Raw genomic sequence first — 16,424 nt, forward strand, 5'->3', positions numbered from 1 at the left:
GCATCCGCAACAAAGAACAATAAGCATTTAATGTTGGGATCCTCTCTATTTCAATTGAAATGAAAAGGAGCCGGTCCTATATGTTTGAGAGATAAAATTGTTCATAAAAAGTGAAATGATAATTTTACATCTCAAAAAACAATGAACCGATGCCTCTTGTTTCCAGAGGGAGAAGTGATAGACACATTTAATGTCTCACCGATCACATCGATGCGGGGCGCTTTAATGCAGTGTTTCCCTTTAGCTTGTTGATGGGGCGTTGGATGAACACACGAATAAATGTGAGGATCTAGGAGAAATGTTTTGTTTTCAATTTGTCTATTTTTTGTTTTTCTTTGTATAAGAAGTAAGGAAATTTACCATTACATATATGAGGCCTAATGAGGTCTACATATTCAATGGTTGATTTATAAAAAAGATAGAGAAGAGATTGATCATAAATGAACGTGTAACATCTCTTATTTATATTCCTCTTAAAAAAGACAAAGGTAATGAAGTGAGAGTGCAAGCGTGTAGTAACGCGCGAGAAGATAGGGAGTGTGGAATGGCTGAATGATCAATGGGAAACATCATTGTCAATGGGACCAACTACCCAGAAGAGCTGTGGGGACGGAGAAAAGGTCACCCACTGCCACACTGTGGCTTTCGCTTTTCTTTCTCACACAGCCTTTCGTGGTTTTGTTTCTTGTCCCCGTTGTGTTGGTTGTATTTTGTTGTCTCAGCTTTAAAAGGAGTATTTTTTTCCCTCTTCACCTTACCTATTGTCTATTGCTGTTTCAATGCATACCAACAACACTGAACAACAAAAAGAAAGAACAAGAATCACAAAAACACCATAAGCTTCAGCAAGAACCCCATTTTCAATAACAAGTTTTCAGCTTTTGAAGGGGGAAAAAAAATGCTTGCCTCATTTTCTTCCATCAATGCTTCAAGATCTCTCATCTACACCCCCACTTTCCTTTTCATTGTCTTCCCACGTTTTTCCTCTGCTTGTGGTGTCAATGATTGTCCAGATCATCTTCTCTTGACGTTTCAACATATGGATTGAAGAATGCCTGCTTTGAAGTTCTCAAAGATCTGTGGAATAAGCTCTTGCAATTTTTCTGCTTTTGGGTATTCAGTGGCTTCATGATGAAATTAGGTGAGTACTGTTGGCGAATAATGTAGCTGGTTATTTTTTTCTCTATGTTGGCATTTTACAATAGCTATTGAAGCCATTGTGCATGATTTAAATAAAAGAAATAAAATTCATAGCATTTTCGTTTTCCTTATAATGTGTCATGTCTTCTGGGTTGTGCTTCATTGGAGATTTACATTGTTGTGGATCCGTTATACTCATATGAAAGAGAATTATCTTTGCTTTTAGAGGATATACCAGTCATTAGGCCTACAGCCAGATTGATAAGCTCAACATTAAATGATTGAATCGTTATGTATCTTCCTTGGTACTGGAATCCCCCTTGAGGGAATAGTGGCATCTAGCCCTGTGGTGTTCGTTGTCTTTTTCAATGAGTTTTATTGTTCATTGGGTATACATTTTCCCTCATACTCTGGATTCTCCATTTGCATCACTTCCAGGCTAATTGCTTGTTTTGGTGACATGAGCATGACTAGGAAAAGGCAATGCACTATTGCCCTGAGTCATAGACTCATAAGCATGTATGTTACATGTTTTCTCCTTTTCTACCGCCAATCAGACTGCTGCTATGTTCACTGGGTTTGGGAAAAATGATTATGTTTACCATCTACTTTAGGGTCGTAATATGACATAAGTCAAACATCACATGAAAAGTTTCAACTGGTAAGGCATATATTAGTAGCAATTGGGCATTTTTTCAAAATAATTTATTTTAGCTCTATGCTGGTTAAAATGTCTCAATCAAGTGCCATGGTTGAAATGTCTCAATCAAGTGTCCTGGAATGGACAAAAATATAGGCATTTCATAACACCGATTGCAACTATGTGAGTTTCTTAAACACATGCAATCAAGTGCTGAAATCACACAGACTAGAAGTCCATTCAGCTTTTAGGGGCCATCCAATTGGATTCATTGCATAAGCGGTGCGTCATTTCATTCCTCTTACCAATCTCTGGTAAACCACCGATCAGTGGTTGGTGGAAATATGGAATGCTAATTCACTTGCAATTAGTTGATCTGTGGAGTTTAATCAAGGAGCTATTTTTATTTTTCTAATTTCTGAATTGAATGATTTGATATGTTCTATTGATTAAATAATAATACAGCACAAAGGGAGTGGTGTTTATGAGGATGTTATATAGGAACAGGGAACTGTCATGTCATTGCAAATACACAAACTTTTGATAAATGTCAAAAGTAGCACCTTTTGCTACTAATGTTGTCTTTCTATGTTCTTCCAGATGTTAGCATTGATCTTGGTTTATGGTGGTATTGCGTGCTATTAAACACTGTTGTGTAAGCAGATGCGTAAAAAATAAATAAGAATAGCAATTTGATGAACGAGAAAAGACCACAAAACAAAGCACAAGATTTTGTGTGGTTCACTCGACAAGGCATATGTCCTGATCAAAGATGAGATTCCAATTTCCTATAACAATGGAGATCGCAACAGATTGCAACCATTGTGCAAAATCTACCCATAGGATTGCATCCCAAAGCAAATCCATATATTAGCCATGCCAAGAATTATCCCATAAGCTCTTTCTGCAAGAGAAATGATACGAATTTGAAACTGATGCTCACAATCATGGAAGCCACTCTTCCATAAAGTCTGCCCCATTATACTCATTTACCCTGTTATATATGGCATTTATTCATTCAGCATGTTGATAGACCTCCCATTTGGTCTGCCAGTTCTTTGTCTATACGTATATGACATTTAGATTTTCTTTTGCCAAAGCATCAATGTTAAATCAAATCGTGGAATATTTTCTACAAGCTTGACAATTAACATCACTCAGGTTCTCAAGAAAATGACTTCTCCCTGGAGCAAAGTTTGGACGGAAGTTTCAGGAATTTCATATCTGGTTAGTATTGATTTTTGACATCCAATGTTTTATGAGTACTTTTAGGTTGCCTTTTTTGATAAGTAATTGGGATATCATTAAAAGCGTAAGGTACCCCACATGAAGTATACAAGAGAAGCCACTTAACTAGTAGTGGCAAAAAGAACAAGAAAATCATGGTAACCTAATATCCTTATATGAATGGATGAGCACCCTTAGAAGCCTTTGTTATAATTATTTTTCGAATTTCCTTCATGTTTCGCTTTAGATTGTATTGTAGGATACCCTCGTTGTATTTAACTTAGCTTCAATTTTCACTAATAAAATTTATCTTGCTATGCTACAGTCTCTAGTTTTTGAGGATGATTAAGTCAGAATATTATCATATGCTGAAAGCATGTTTGCATCGTACTTCAGATGGATCTTTGACCCTATGTGATGAACAATACCATTATTTAGAAGATTTTAGACATCAAGTTCGGGTTATACTTTAGTTATGGAAGCTTTTGAAACTTTGCATCAGTTCAGAGCTAAAATCTCAGATATAGGACTTAAGGTCGAAAAATTTCAGGTTGACTTTGGTCCCCTTTAAGAATAATCTCAACTCAACTCAACTTTGGTCCCTTGGGAAAGTATTTATGGGCTTTCAAGTGCTTATAGATACATAAAGCTGTCTTCATTGATTTACACAAGTCTTACATGTCTCAAGATATATATATATATATATATATATATATATATATATATATAATCATTATACTATTCCATTTAGTCTTTATCTCCACTTTTTCTTGTTCAGTTAAATTTCAAGGGTCATTTTCTACTTCCTTCAAATTTCTCTTGTGCAGCCAAATGCAGTGCTACTCTTGTCAATAAAAAAAATTATAAGATAGAAGTACATCTCATGTAGTGTTCAATCTCAATGGGCTGTTAGGCCCTAAAAGTTAAAATACTAAATGCTTTGGTTGTGAATATGAAGTGATATGCTACAGTAACAGTTATTAATAAATTGTAAAAGCCTGGGCTTATATGATTTTTTAGTTGGATAATTCCAAAATCAGCCTCATATCTTGATCTTCAAGCATCTTTGCTGCCTAGAGCTGCAATATATGTTTGTTGCTTTCACTTTTTTTGACGAGTAAAACTATAAACCACTGAATATATTTTTATTGAAATGTTGCTCTTTGTTGTCATTCTTCCTTCCCTCACATTCTGCAGAAGATCTAGCCTCCTTTCATATGCCGTTATTCTTATCGTTGCAAATGTATTGCTGAAGTTCCAAGTTCAAATCTGTATTGTCAAATTTTACAAAAAAAGAATTGTTTAGTCAGGCTGACAATTACTTGTATAACATATTTCAAACATGATTTTTATGCACATTTTTACCCATATTACAACTCAGGTTTTTCTCACAATGATAACGATCTATCTCCGGGGCAAAGCTTGGATGGAAGTTTCCGGAAGTCTAACTCTGGTTTGTACTAGTTGCTTAGTTTGTATCTTTTTTTTTTCTAAAGCAGCTGATAGTTAGCTTTCCTCCATTTTATCTCATAGAAATTATTAGTTAATCTCAATTTCTGGATAAAGAAAATTATGACTCTCCATAATGTAAATGTTTACATGCTTTTCTTTATGTCATTATTTACATGCTTTGAGTTCTTCTCTTATAAATCAAACTTAGATTTGACATACAAGAAATATATAACTCGGATGTTTGGGGTGAGAGTGCCTTTAGAAGGATTATCCGGTGATGTAGTGGATATAAATCCCAAACTTTTCTTTATAATATGTGCAATAAGAGAAAAAAAGAACTGATGAATTTTCTTGTTTGTATTCTCTCTTTCACACTTTTTTAATTACAAATCTCTTCATCTTTTTGTTGAACACCCCGCCTTCAATCCTATAAGTTTGGCAAACTTTATCTGTACAGACTGATGGGTTTGGAGGGAAGTGATGAGTCGGAAATTGTGGAAGTCAGAAGCTTGATGTTCATGTTAGTAGGTGTTGCAGGGTGTTTGAGTTGGCATTTTCTGTAGCTTAAATTTTGGGTCAAGGGATAATTTATTTTAGACTTTATTTGTTAATAGTTTTCCTATTCAAAGTGATTGAAATTTGGTGTCATGGTACTATTACTCATGCTATAATGATAATGAACTAGAATATCTGTTGTTGATGTGTGTGTTTTTAAGGTTTGTATTATTTAATTGAAGGTTGGAGTATGTCTGTTTCCTCTAGGAGGTTTATGTTGCAAGGCTTTTGAGTCCATTAAGAGGTGTTGCTATTATCTCTTCTAAATTGTTTTAAAGAGTCTCATTGTGAATTTTTTCTTTCTTTTTTTTTTCTTTTCCTTATCTTCTTCTCAGAGATTTTCCATATGAAACATTGAGTTGCTGTTTTGAATCATTATTCAGCCTCCTAGACCGTTCAAATAATCTTTATGTACTCCAAACTTGTACCATCCTTTTCAGTTCCTATTCATTCCTTAGATTTTCTACTGTACCCTAGTTTTCATCATAATGCTGTGTTCTCGAAAGATCTTCTCATCACCTTGTAAAGCGTAGAACCTTTATGCCTCATTATCCAGAGAAATTTTGAAAGTTGCCAGCCACATCTAGGGAAATTCTGAAAGTTGCTGGCCTTATAGCATGTTGCAAGTAGTCGAACAAATTCTGTAGTTTCAGAAAATCATATGCAGATGTAAAAAACTGAAAATGACTGCTTGCTGAAATTGACTGGGAATTTTGGCAGTTTAAATTTTACTTATTTGCAGTTCATAAGTCATTAATTTGAAATCTATTAATCTGCAAACAAGTCTAAAGTGATATGAGGGGGTTGAAGGAGTTTGCGGAGTTTGCTTGAATTAAAAAAAAAAATGGTATCAAAGTGTTACAAATTTGTTTTCCAGGCTTCATTAATCTTGTAGAAAACAATTGGAAGCATATTATGGATAGAATGGAAGTAGAATGGGTGAAGTGGAGACCTACCTTTCGATTTTTTTACAGTTGATGAAGGAAGGGAATATCTCATAAGATAACTAGAAGACGTGCCATCGTATGTGGTTTGAATTTGGTGGGCTGCTGAGGACTGACATGTACAAGACATTATCAAACCAAATTGATGATAACGAATATGAGTGGGAAGTGTATATTTTGAGATGCATGAGTTCCAAACTGAAACATGTGAAGGATTAAGCAACAATGAGAAGTTAGATTTAGCACCAAATTGGGGGCAAAATCATAGAAGGTTGGCAAAGGTGGCTTCTTATTATGTCAGGAAGACTCATGACCGCTCTTCTAAGGTCCACTAAGTTGTTTATTTTCTTTGAAGTTGAAGCCATATTGTGTGATAATAACTATGGCGTGATAAAGTGTGAAGTTGAAAAGGAACTAGTGTTGATGAGACCAAATGCTGAAAAGGAGAAAAGGAAAGAGTATAGGAAATATTCTTGGAGTTTCGTCAGAAATGTGAAAGAAAAAAGGCAAATCAGTTCATGCAACACAAGCATGGGGACACACCCGCATACAGAGACACATGTATACTGATACAAAGGGCATAGTGGGGTCCATGCCATTTCTCATCCATTCCCATGCCTTCCTGCTTTCTCAGGCAAAGTTTCCTAGTTTTAAATGTCTATTTAGTTTGACTTAGGTATTAGCTTGTGTTTCTATTATGTTTATAATTATTCTTGATTTTTTGGTTCTAATATATTTTTAAGTTTTCTCTCTGGTACTGTCTTCTAAGTAATGCATCTATTACTTTTTTAATATTTTTTTCTGATTACCATACTAATAGAAATGACTAATGTTTTTGTTGCTGTGGGATGCAGTTATCTCTACTCATAGTATCTCTGGCATTTCAGCTTCAAGCAAGTTTGTTCCTACTTCCAAAAGAGTGTTTAAAGGGCTAAAGGACTATGGAAGGAAACTTGTCAACCTAGAACTTTTCACAGAGAGTCTTGAGGATTGGGTTCTTGAGAATTCATGTGCAGATTCAGCCGATGATGAGCAGTTCTTCGATTGTCCCTTTCTGATTGATGAACTGTGCAAGCTTGATTTGGCATTGGAGGGGGTTTTATTTCAGCAGTTGTTCCGCATGCCATGCTCACCTTCTCTAACCGATGATCTTAAAGAAGAGGAGTATCTTGCACTAGAAGACTTCCTTCATGTTGTCGCCAATGGCTTGTGGCGTACTTTTTGGCATAAAAGTGGACCCTTGCCATTCTTTGTATCTTGTCCACGTCATCCTGGATCTAAGTTTTATACTGTAGAAAAGGCAATATCAAGGGGAAGGCTTCAGGAGCTAAGTGGTTTAGCCTTATTGTCAAAAACTAGTAGTAATTTGCAAGTTCACTGGGATCAAGTGGTGGAGTTTGTGTTATTTAAGTCAGATATACTGTCAGGAAATGAGTTGAAATTATCTGCTCACACCATTTGTGAAGCCCTATTTTATGGTTTTCATATACTTGTTTCTAGGAGTTTGAGCAAGATCAGTACTATTAACAGTGATTCAGTTTTCCTTCTGGTTCTGGATTCTAAATATGGAGCGGTGGTAAAACTTGGTGGTGATCTTGGCAAACTTGATTTGAACTCATCTAACCCATACCAGGCCGTGGCGGAATGGATAAAAGCTCATGCTGAAGTTTGTGTTTCCTCAGTGGATCGGATATGGAACAAACTGGGGAATGCAAATTGGGGAGATCTGGGGACCCTGCAAGTACTTTTGGCAACTTTTTACTCCATAGTTCAGTGGAATGGACCACCACGAAAGTCGATAGCCTCATTAGCCTCAGATCACAGCCTCCGCCTTCAGAAACGTAGGATAGAGTGTCGCCTTAGTGATCAGAATGAAACTGCAATTGTTCCCTTCCAACAGTCTACCCACCAACATGGAGAGATTGTTGAACTTGACCAGAATGATAATTCATTTCTGAGAAAGCAGGCATTGCGTTTGAAGCTAAAGAAGGGAGAGATATTGCTCTTGGATGATCAACGGCAGGGGCAGAAAAGTTTCCAAATACAGGAGTCTCTGTTAGGAGGGAACTCTTTTCTCTACAGTGCTGTTTCTCTTGATTATCCCACAGAGTTGTTGTCCTTATATGTAGGTGCCCATCCATCCAGACTCGAGCCATCTTGGGAGGATATGAGTCTGTGGTACCAAGTACAGAGGCAAACAAAGGTACTAAATATTTTGAAGCAGCAGGGAATTTCAAGCAAATATTTGCCTGATATAATGGCCTCTGGCCGCATTTTACATTCTGGTTCCTGTAAGAAGCAGAGCCCAGGAGGGCGATGTGATCATCAATGGTGTGGGACTCCAATACTTGTGACATCTCCAGTTGGGGAGCCACTTACATCTGTTGTTGCTCGGGAAGGCTCGTTCTCCTCTGAGGAAGCAATCCGCTGCTGCCGCGACTGCCTAGCTGCTCTCAGAAGTGCAGTTATGGCCAGTGTCCAGCATGGTGATATTTGTCCAGAAAACATAATACGTGTTGTTGACATGCAAGGTCCAAGAAACAGATTTTTTTATGTCCCGATATCATGGGGACGCGCAGTTTTGGAAGATAGGGATAGTCCAGCTATAAATCTGCAGTTCTCATCGTCTCATGCGCTTCAGCATGGGAAACTTTGTCCAGCATCTGATGCTGAAAGCCTCGTTTACCTCCTCTTTTTAATCTGTGGGGGAAGTATAGAGCAACAGGATTCTATTGAATCTGCTTTGCAATGGAGGGAGAGAAGCTGGGCAAAGCGTTTTATTCAACAGCAGCTTGGTGAGGTTTCAGCTCTCTTAAAGGCATTTGCGGATTATGTGGATAGTCTTTGTGGAACCCCATATCCAGTTGACTATGATATATGGTTGAAAAGATTGAATAGAGCCGTGGATGGCTCAGATGATAGAGGTAAAACGATTGAAGAAGTAGCCATAACTTTGAGATTAGAGGATGTTGCTGAGTCTTCAGGAACCTCTGGAGGTGGCCCTTGAGTTTTATGCCAAGGCAGGGATGAGCTTTGGAGGTTTGCTCTTTGTAAGTACATTTTCTCCAAAAAGCTCTTGGGATTCTAAGATTTACAGTTCCATAATTGCTCATATTGAAGCTAAGCTGATTGCAATTTGATGAAACCCTGATTGCTGTTTCTAATACATTGTAAATTTACTTTTTAAGTTGTAATTATACACCAAGTCTTGTCCTTTATGGGCTATATGATTCAAAGTTGGACCAACTTCAGGCCTAAATTTACTTTTTAAGTTGTAATTATACACGAAGTCTTGTCCTTTATGGGCTTCTACTATATGATTCAAAGTTGGACCAACTTCAGGCCTACCTCTGAGGAATCCCATAAGAGAGGTTAGCCCAGTATTGGCATCATGACCATTTTTGGCAGCCGTTATGCTCAACTATTCTCTCTGCTGCTGATAGAGAGCAACAATTATTTCTGCTTGGAGAGATTCCTTGTTCTTTTTTGATAAATCTCCTTGTACATTCTTAAGTTATTGATGCCTTGTTCTTCTGGTTCATGAGAGATTAATATGTTATTGCTCAATGAAAGAGGTGATTGTTGTAAGAGGTCATAAAGTTCAAGCTAGTCATGTGCTGTGAGCCTATGAGCTCAGGTTTTTGAGGCTTGTCATCACTTCTGCTTCAACTAATATAGCAAAATTCTCACTTTTTTTGTTTTAATTATCCAAAAGTTAATAATGTTATTGCCTTCGTCTGTAATATGCATTAACTGAGTATGGGATCTAATAAGGAACTGTGGGACTTAGCATCCATGCCCCTACTCAATGTAAGCTATCCATCTGCCCAATGTAGGAATAACTCTTTTGGGTGTTAAACATCCATTAGATAAGGATTCATATCCCGTGTAATGGACAACCTCATTGCACCCGATCCCCATCCATTAGATAATTACTTGCTGTGTTTTCCTATCACCCATTAAGTCCAAGATTAATCAGAGATTAGATTAACTAATATTGGGTTGAAAGCCAACCAGGAACTCCTAGTGGCTCCTTAACTTGTTGATGAAGTGTAAAGAAAGGCTAATTTGTGTCCAAGGAATTTGGTTCGTGTTAGGTTGGTGGCAAGTCAATTACTGGATCTTAGGTATTCCGTATTTTTGCAAGATTATTTCCTTCTCCAATATCATAAAACTATACTCCATATGATTTTCTTATTGCACATATCTTGTTAAATACACACCCATCTTTTGAAAAGGATATCTTAGTGACATCCATTAGATAATTTCTTGCAGTGTTTCTTCTCACTCATTAAGTCCTAGAGAGCTTGATGGACCACTTTGTAAAAATGAGATAATCCGCTAGCTAACAACAATGAAGAGAACTTTATTTTATTCAAAAATAAAGTAAGCAAGGACAATCAATTAAAAAAGTAGCATTCTTTAAAAATGTTATCTTGTACGAGAAGTTATCTCTACAAAAAGTAAAAATTCTCTTTTATCTGTCTTTTTATCTTTCATTTCTCTATAAAAAAGCAAGTTTAGCAATCAACCAATTTTTTCTTCATTAGTACCATGACACGACATTAGTGTGAAAAGGGTTCAAGAATCAGTTTTCTGCGGTGGAAATGCAAAAAGAAGACCTAATTGTTCTACGGAATTTGCTTCATGTAGGTTGGTGGCAACTGGCAAGCCAATTGTTGATCTTAGGTTCTCTGTATCTTGGCAAGATTATGTGCTTCATTACAAATTTACAAGACCTATCTGTCATAATTAATCTTGCTTTTGAAGTCATAACTTGATTCCACAAAATTGTCGCCAGCTCACTTCGGTCCATATCATTTGATAATTGTTCTTAGTTTCATAGGTGATAGGACCCTTGAAATGATATCCTTTTAGCAATTGTTTTTCATTTATATGTTAGAGAATCAATACAGCAAGAAAGAAATAATTACTAGGAAATTAATATGTATTATGCATAAGCAAGTTACGGAGCAATCATAGCACCACAGAGACAGAGGGTGAGAGTGAGAAAGAAGCATTCGTAGACATGGGGGACGATGGAAATAGAACTACTATCTCCAATGGTCTCTTTGATTTATGCTTAGTAGGGGCTTATGATGCTCAAAGTATTCATGTAACTATATGCAACTTAAATCGGGTTTAAGCAACTGCAGGAATCTATACAATATCGAATTGAAATTATGTAAAATATCCAAAACTCTAATTTGGGCCGTTCATTTTAAATTATGCTATGTCTTATTACAAGTTAAATACTTAAACTTTCTCTTTTTTCAGCAGCTGTCACCACTATTTTTATTGCCATTACCAATATCCCACCATAACCACTATTGGAAGTGTCCAGCCACCTTTTTGTCTACTTCAGGGTGGCTGAAGCACCTTTTGATCAGTCTGGTAGTTTGGCAACCCAAAACAGTCAAAGGAGTGGCTGGCCACCACCAATAGTGATGGTGGTGGTGGTGGAAGACTGATAGTGGCATGCGGTAATGAGGGTGGCAACGTCAACTAAAAGAGACAAAATCTAAGTTTTTAAGATGCAGTATAACGTAGCAGAATCTAAAATGACGTAGCATAATCTAAAATGAATGGCCCAAATTAGAAATATTACACGGCGCACAATACTTAGGATATTATGCACAATCTTGATGAGTTGATCCCTATTTATCTTACCCTTTTATCACATGTTTAAAAGAAGAACAATTTTTTAAAATCTAGAAAATGACCTATTTTCTTAGTTATATAATGAACAAGCAACCTTGTCCCATTGGAGGTTGAAGAACACATGGTCCCATGTTTGTGTTCTTTCATACAGAAACTATCTTCCAAAAGTGTAGTCTAGCTAGTGTGCTTACAATGAAAGCACGCAACGGTCGTTTCCCGGCAACTCTCCATGGAAAGAGCCTAACATTAGTCTCCTTCAATAAAGCAAAATACATATAATACAAAACAAAAAGACAACATGTACATTTCATGTAGCATTCCTATGACCCAGCTTGACAATGTTGTCTCAAACTGAATAACGCCAGAAGGTGTTGATCGGAATTCTTTACAATTTTCTGTTTGGACGGTATGAGGTTCCGATGGAGACCATCTTGTCAAAATAGGTCTTTTCTTTGAACAAGGGGTCTTATCGGAAACTTCACACAATTCGATTCAAGGGAACAAAAAATTATAGAGGATCTGAATCCAATATGTTTCCAGCAGTTATGAGAGTAGCTACTCATACGTTTACCAAGCTTTATTTTATTTTATTTATTGTAATCTCTCTTTCTTTTTATTTTTCTTGTCTTTGTCAGTTGAAAATAATCTTCTTCTATCTTTTTTTCTTCCTCTTCTTATTTTTTCTAATTTGGTTTGAACGAACTGTCACCCTAGTGGGCGACCACCCAATGAAAAGAACTACACGATGAAGTAATAGAATTGAAAAGACTATCATGGCCCAACTTTATTTTTTATTTTTTATTTTTATGAATACTATCATGGCCTAACTTTATCAGTCAACATTCCCAACTTCAAACTACCTACTTGAAAGAAAGAAAACCATCCATAACATAAAATAAAGTAAAAAGAAAAGAGAGAGAGAGAGATTGTGGGTAGAAAAAAAAGAGGGCAGAATAAATGTAAAGAAAAAGAAAAAAAGGAAAAAGAAGCTATGCCTTTTCTGTAATATTTGATAAGTTTTGACTTATTTTTTATTTTTTAAGGTTATATCTAAAATTCTTCTCCAAACAACCCTCAAATCTAAAGCATTTTTTGGTTAACTACAACAAAACTGATTTTTTAGTGACTACCCATTAGTGACGTTTTAAGGCCCAAAAAAAATGCCACTAAAGTTTAGTGACGTGTGTGGCAAGTCAGAAATCAAGGTGTCACTACGGAAACTTTAAATTTATCTTAAGAATCGGGTTGGAAAACTTATATGTATTCTTGAACGATGATGCATAATGCACAATAACTTTCACGCAGCTCAATCAGTTGCTTGTTGGTTAGCAAACGCATACTATTGGTGCTTGGTTTAGAGGAATGGTAATCCAGCTTCTCAACTTCCAAAAACCCATGACAAGGAATAAAGGTTAGATCATGCTTTATTAGTGGGCACTACTAGCCATATTGTAGTTGACAAAAAAGAGAAACTATGAAAAGAAAAAGGAAGGTGGGTTGAAAGAAAGATAAAAATAATAATAAAAATAAATAAATTATTGAAGTACAATTATTTGTTTTCCTAGTTCTTTGCTACGAATTAATGACTGTTTTTTTGGCCAAATTCTGAGAAACTTGTTAAGAGGCTAGGAGTTACCTTCCACATCTCCCTGAAAATCCATTTCCATGCATGCTTAAGGACTTTAATTAGGAAAATGTTTGGAGTATTTCATATTTTACTATAAATACTTACAAATTCATGTAGTAGTTCATATTTGACATAAATGAGTGTTAAGCGGTTAAAGGGACAGAACAAAAAATTCTTATCAATGAGGGCCAAAGCATGGATGTGAGATATATTACGATTGAAGATTATATCAATATATAAAAAAATATTTTAATTTTAGTATATTTTAATTTTCAATTCAATCTTATAACAAAAATGGAATTTGATGATTGAATGTGTATTAAATTTTGCGGCAATTTCTCTTTCGTTATACAATATCAAATAATTAGTCAGAAATTCATCTTCAATTTTGTTGCGAAGCCTAGTTTTGACAATATTCATAATTGAAAATGCCTAGTTCTATAGTTACCATAGAACCAAGAAGAGTAAGCACAAGTGTAATAATTCGATAAACAAGTTGGTAGCTAGACAATTGATCTTCTCGTATTTATCAACCATTGACATAATTTAGAAATATTTAGCAGTTCTTGAAAGTCTAAATGTTGAAATACATTATATTCATAATGCATAATTTCTATTTTTTCATCAATTGTTCAGTTTCATGATCAGTAAAGTCTTGCGGAAAAAACTTGTTTACAACCAATAAATATCATTAATTTAGGTGTAAATTTAGACCAAATTTGTTTGAGACCACTTTTTCTCTAGGCCGTATGTGATCACATTTGTTAACGTACTTAATTTTTTGGACGGATTTTTAAGGGGTTAAGGGCCAAACTAAATTTTTTTGGCCCAAATATGTATACTAAACCATATTCATATATAACTTTTCAGAAGTGAGGGGAGGCCATGACATATATATATGTTGTCACCCCAACGTTTGTTTATACTTAAACTGTTACATGATAAGTATTACGTAAACTATTATATCAGTTTGTAAACATAATAAGTGTCATGTGTACTACCACATGATAGCATAAATTTTAGTAGCCGATGTGATAACCAATAAATATTATGCAACGTGGACCGACACATCACTTTATAATGGATTTTTAATAAAATTCGTAGTATCTAAGCACGTAGACTCAATTAATTAACTCGGAATAACAACCTCAAATCCTCAAATAAGTCTTGGAAATCTATAGAAATATTTTGTGGACATCTTTGAATATCTAGCTCTGACCCTACATGAACTCACATCATTGCCACCTCTCTCAAAGTGTTGTGGCAGCCACTTAAATTAGGAAAACTCAGTACAATTCCACCAGCAAATTAAAATCTATAATTAATTAAAGGCTAATTTGACTAATATATTGGGATTGAAGGCCGAAAAAGGAGGGTCCTAGGGATTATTAATCAAATAGCCATGAACAAAAATGAAAGCTTATCTATCTGCGTCGAAGACTCCAAGGGATGCAAATCTTGCTCTGTTGTTGGTGAGTCCATTATTGATCTTAGGTTCATTGTATGATTGCCCTATGCTCATCATTTATGACAATTAGTGAAATGATTAAGCGAAAAATTTTAATTTGTGATGATCAGCGATTGAGTTGTCAAATACTGAATTAATGGCGTTGAAATATCTCGACAAAAAAGATAAGCGCGGAATCTGGCATAAGTTTTGAGGATTATATTCGGAATTAGATCTTTTTTTTTTTTTTTTAGAAGTATTTTGCTTTGTCTCCAAGTTTCATGGTTATTTACGTTTTTTTTTTTTTTTGGGAGATCGAGCACTCAAAAGAGTCAAAACTTAGCCTATATAAAGGCATATAGTTTGTATTATTTTTAATTCAATTTTGAAATATAATTTTTTTTAAGTTATTATCTATTTTCTTAGGGGGGACTTGAGCTTTCTTTTTCTTAATCGTTATTTTCTTCTTCCTTTTAAAGTTATTTTATCTATTTAATTAATATGTGACTGACTTATTAATTATACACTTTTAATTATTTCATCAATTATCGACCCTCACTCAAGTTTGTAAAGTAATGTATCACCCAAACATTTCCCATTTGGATAGATTGATTAGATTCCTCAAAATGTTATAATATGTGTATAAGCAAGAATACAATGAATAACGCACCTTAATTATTAGCACCATGTGTAAGCAAAGGACGAACACTATCTTCCAACTAATATCAAGCAAAAGATATATTATAATATATAATATTTGAAACACTCTTTGGAGAGTGTGAACCTTAAGGATTCATCATGATCTTTGAAACAAAATCCAAACACTAGGAGGATATTGTAACCAAATTTTGGGACAAAATCGTCCACATGCATGCATGCTTCCAATCAAATTGATAGCGTGAAAGATAAATTGCACAGAAGAATGGCGTCTTCTTCTATACACAACACAAGTAGTCAAAAGCTTAAAGGATATTGGAAACACTCTCAAGTTCAATTATTACTCAAAAAAGTTGATTTCTCATTACAATGGTTCTTCCTCTTACAACACTATTCCAAGCTAATTAACAATGTTTTAAAGATGGACAAATCTCTTTAAAATGGAAAACTATGAAGATTAATGAAATTCTAACTTTCAAAAGTGAGCCAAATCAAGGAGGAAATTAGAAGAGATGGAATTGATTCATTGCCAGACTTGGAAGATTGTCCAAATTTGTCCTACATCAAACTGATCTGCTCGAGCAGACATCTAGCAAAGCGTTTTGCACTAACTCTATTAAAGATATCTAATAGAGTATTTTATAAGAGTAATGTTAAAAATCATCATTTTATCTTCAACTTTAAGAAGAGAAAAAAATGATCTTGTATTAGCCTCCGCTAAAGCAAAAGTCGAGCCGACGTCTAGCGGAATACTTGGCACCCCTCTCAACAACAAGAACCATCATTAAAATAGAATAAAGAATTTGCACTCATCATTGAAGGGCAAAAACTTAGAATCTATAGGATTTCTTTGTATAATTTCTTTACTATATATTATCAAAATCTGATCATGTAATTATTACAAGTTCTATCTTTTCTTTGTTATATATAATATCTTCCCCTCTCGAATGAACCAATAAAAGTATCACACTTCTTGTCGAGAAAAGTCTTACAAACGCCTTCGAGATTCCCAATCATCTTCTTACAAATACAAGTCGATTCCATTTTACACGTTGCATCACAATTCAGATTTCT

The 16,424-nt window shown here is 35.2% G+C and overlaps 1 protein-coding gene across 1 annotated transcript; it reads left to right on the forward strand.

The window, feature by feature from the left end:
* Positions 1–729: 729 nt before the first annotated feature.
* LOC132184295 (uncharacterized) lies at positions 730–9,176 on the forward strand. Its single transcript, XM_059597872.2, has 4 exons — positions 730–1,141; positions 2,942–3,007; positions 4,389–4,460; positions 6,813–9,176. Exons 1-4 carry the CDS (start codon positions 1,129–1,131, stop codon positions 8,963–8,965), a joined length of 2,304 nt encoding a protein of 767 aa, XP_059453855.2. The 5' UTR covers positions 730–1,128; the 3' UTR covers positions 8,966–9,176.
* The last annotated feature ends 7,248 nt before the right edge of the window (positions 9,177–16,424 follow it).

This window comes from Corylus avellana, chromosome 7, assembly GCF_965113065.1.
Source record: "Corylus avellana chromosome 7, dhCorAvel1.hap1.2, whole genome shotgun sequence".
NCBI lineage: Eukaryota > Viridiplantae > Streptophyta > Magnoliopsida > Fagales > Betulaceae > Corylus > Corylus avellana.

Coding starts and splice junctions, on each gene's coding strand:
- LOC132184295 (XM_059597872.2), top strand. Junction 3,008..4,388: donor TTTCAGGAATTTCATATCTG/GTTAGTATTGAT, acceptor ATTACAACTCAG/GTTTTTCTCACAATGATAAC. Junction 4,461..6,812: donor TTTCCGGAAGTCTAACTCTG/GTTTGTACTAGT, acceptor TGTGGGATGCAG/TTATCTCTACTCATAGTATC.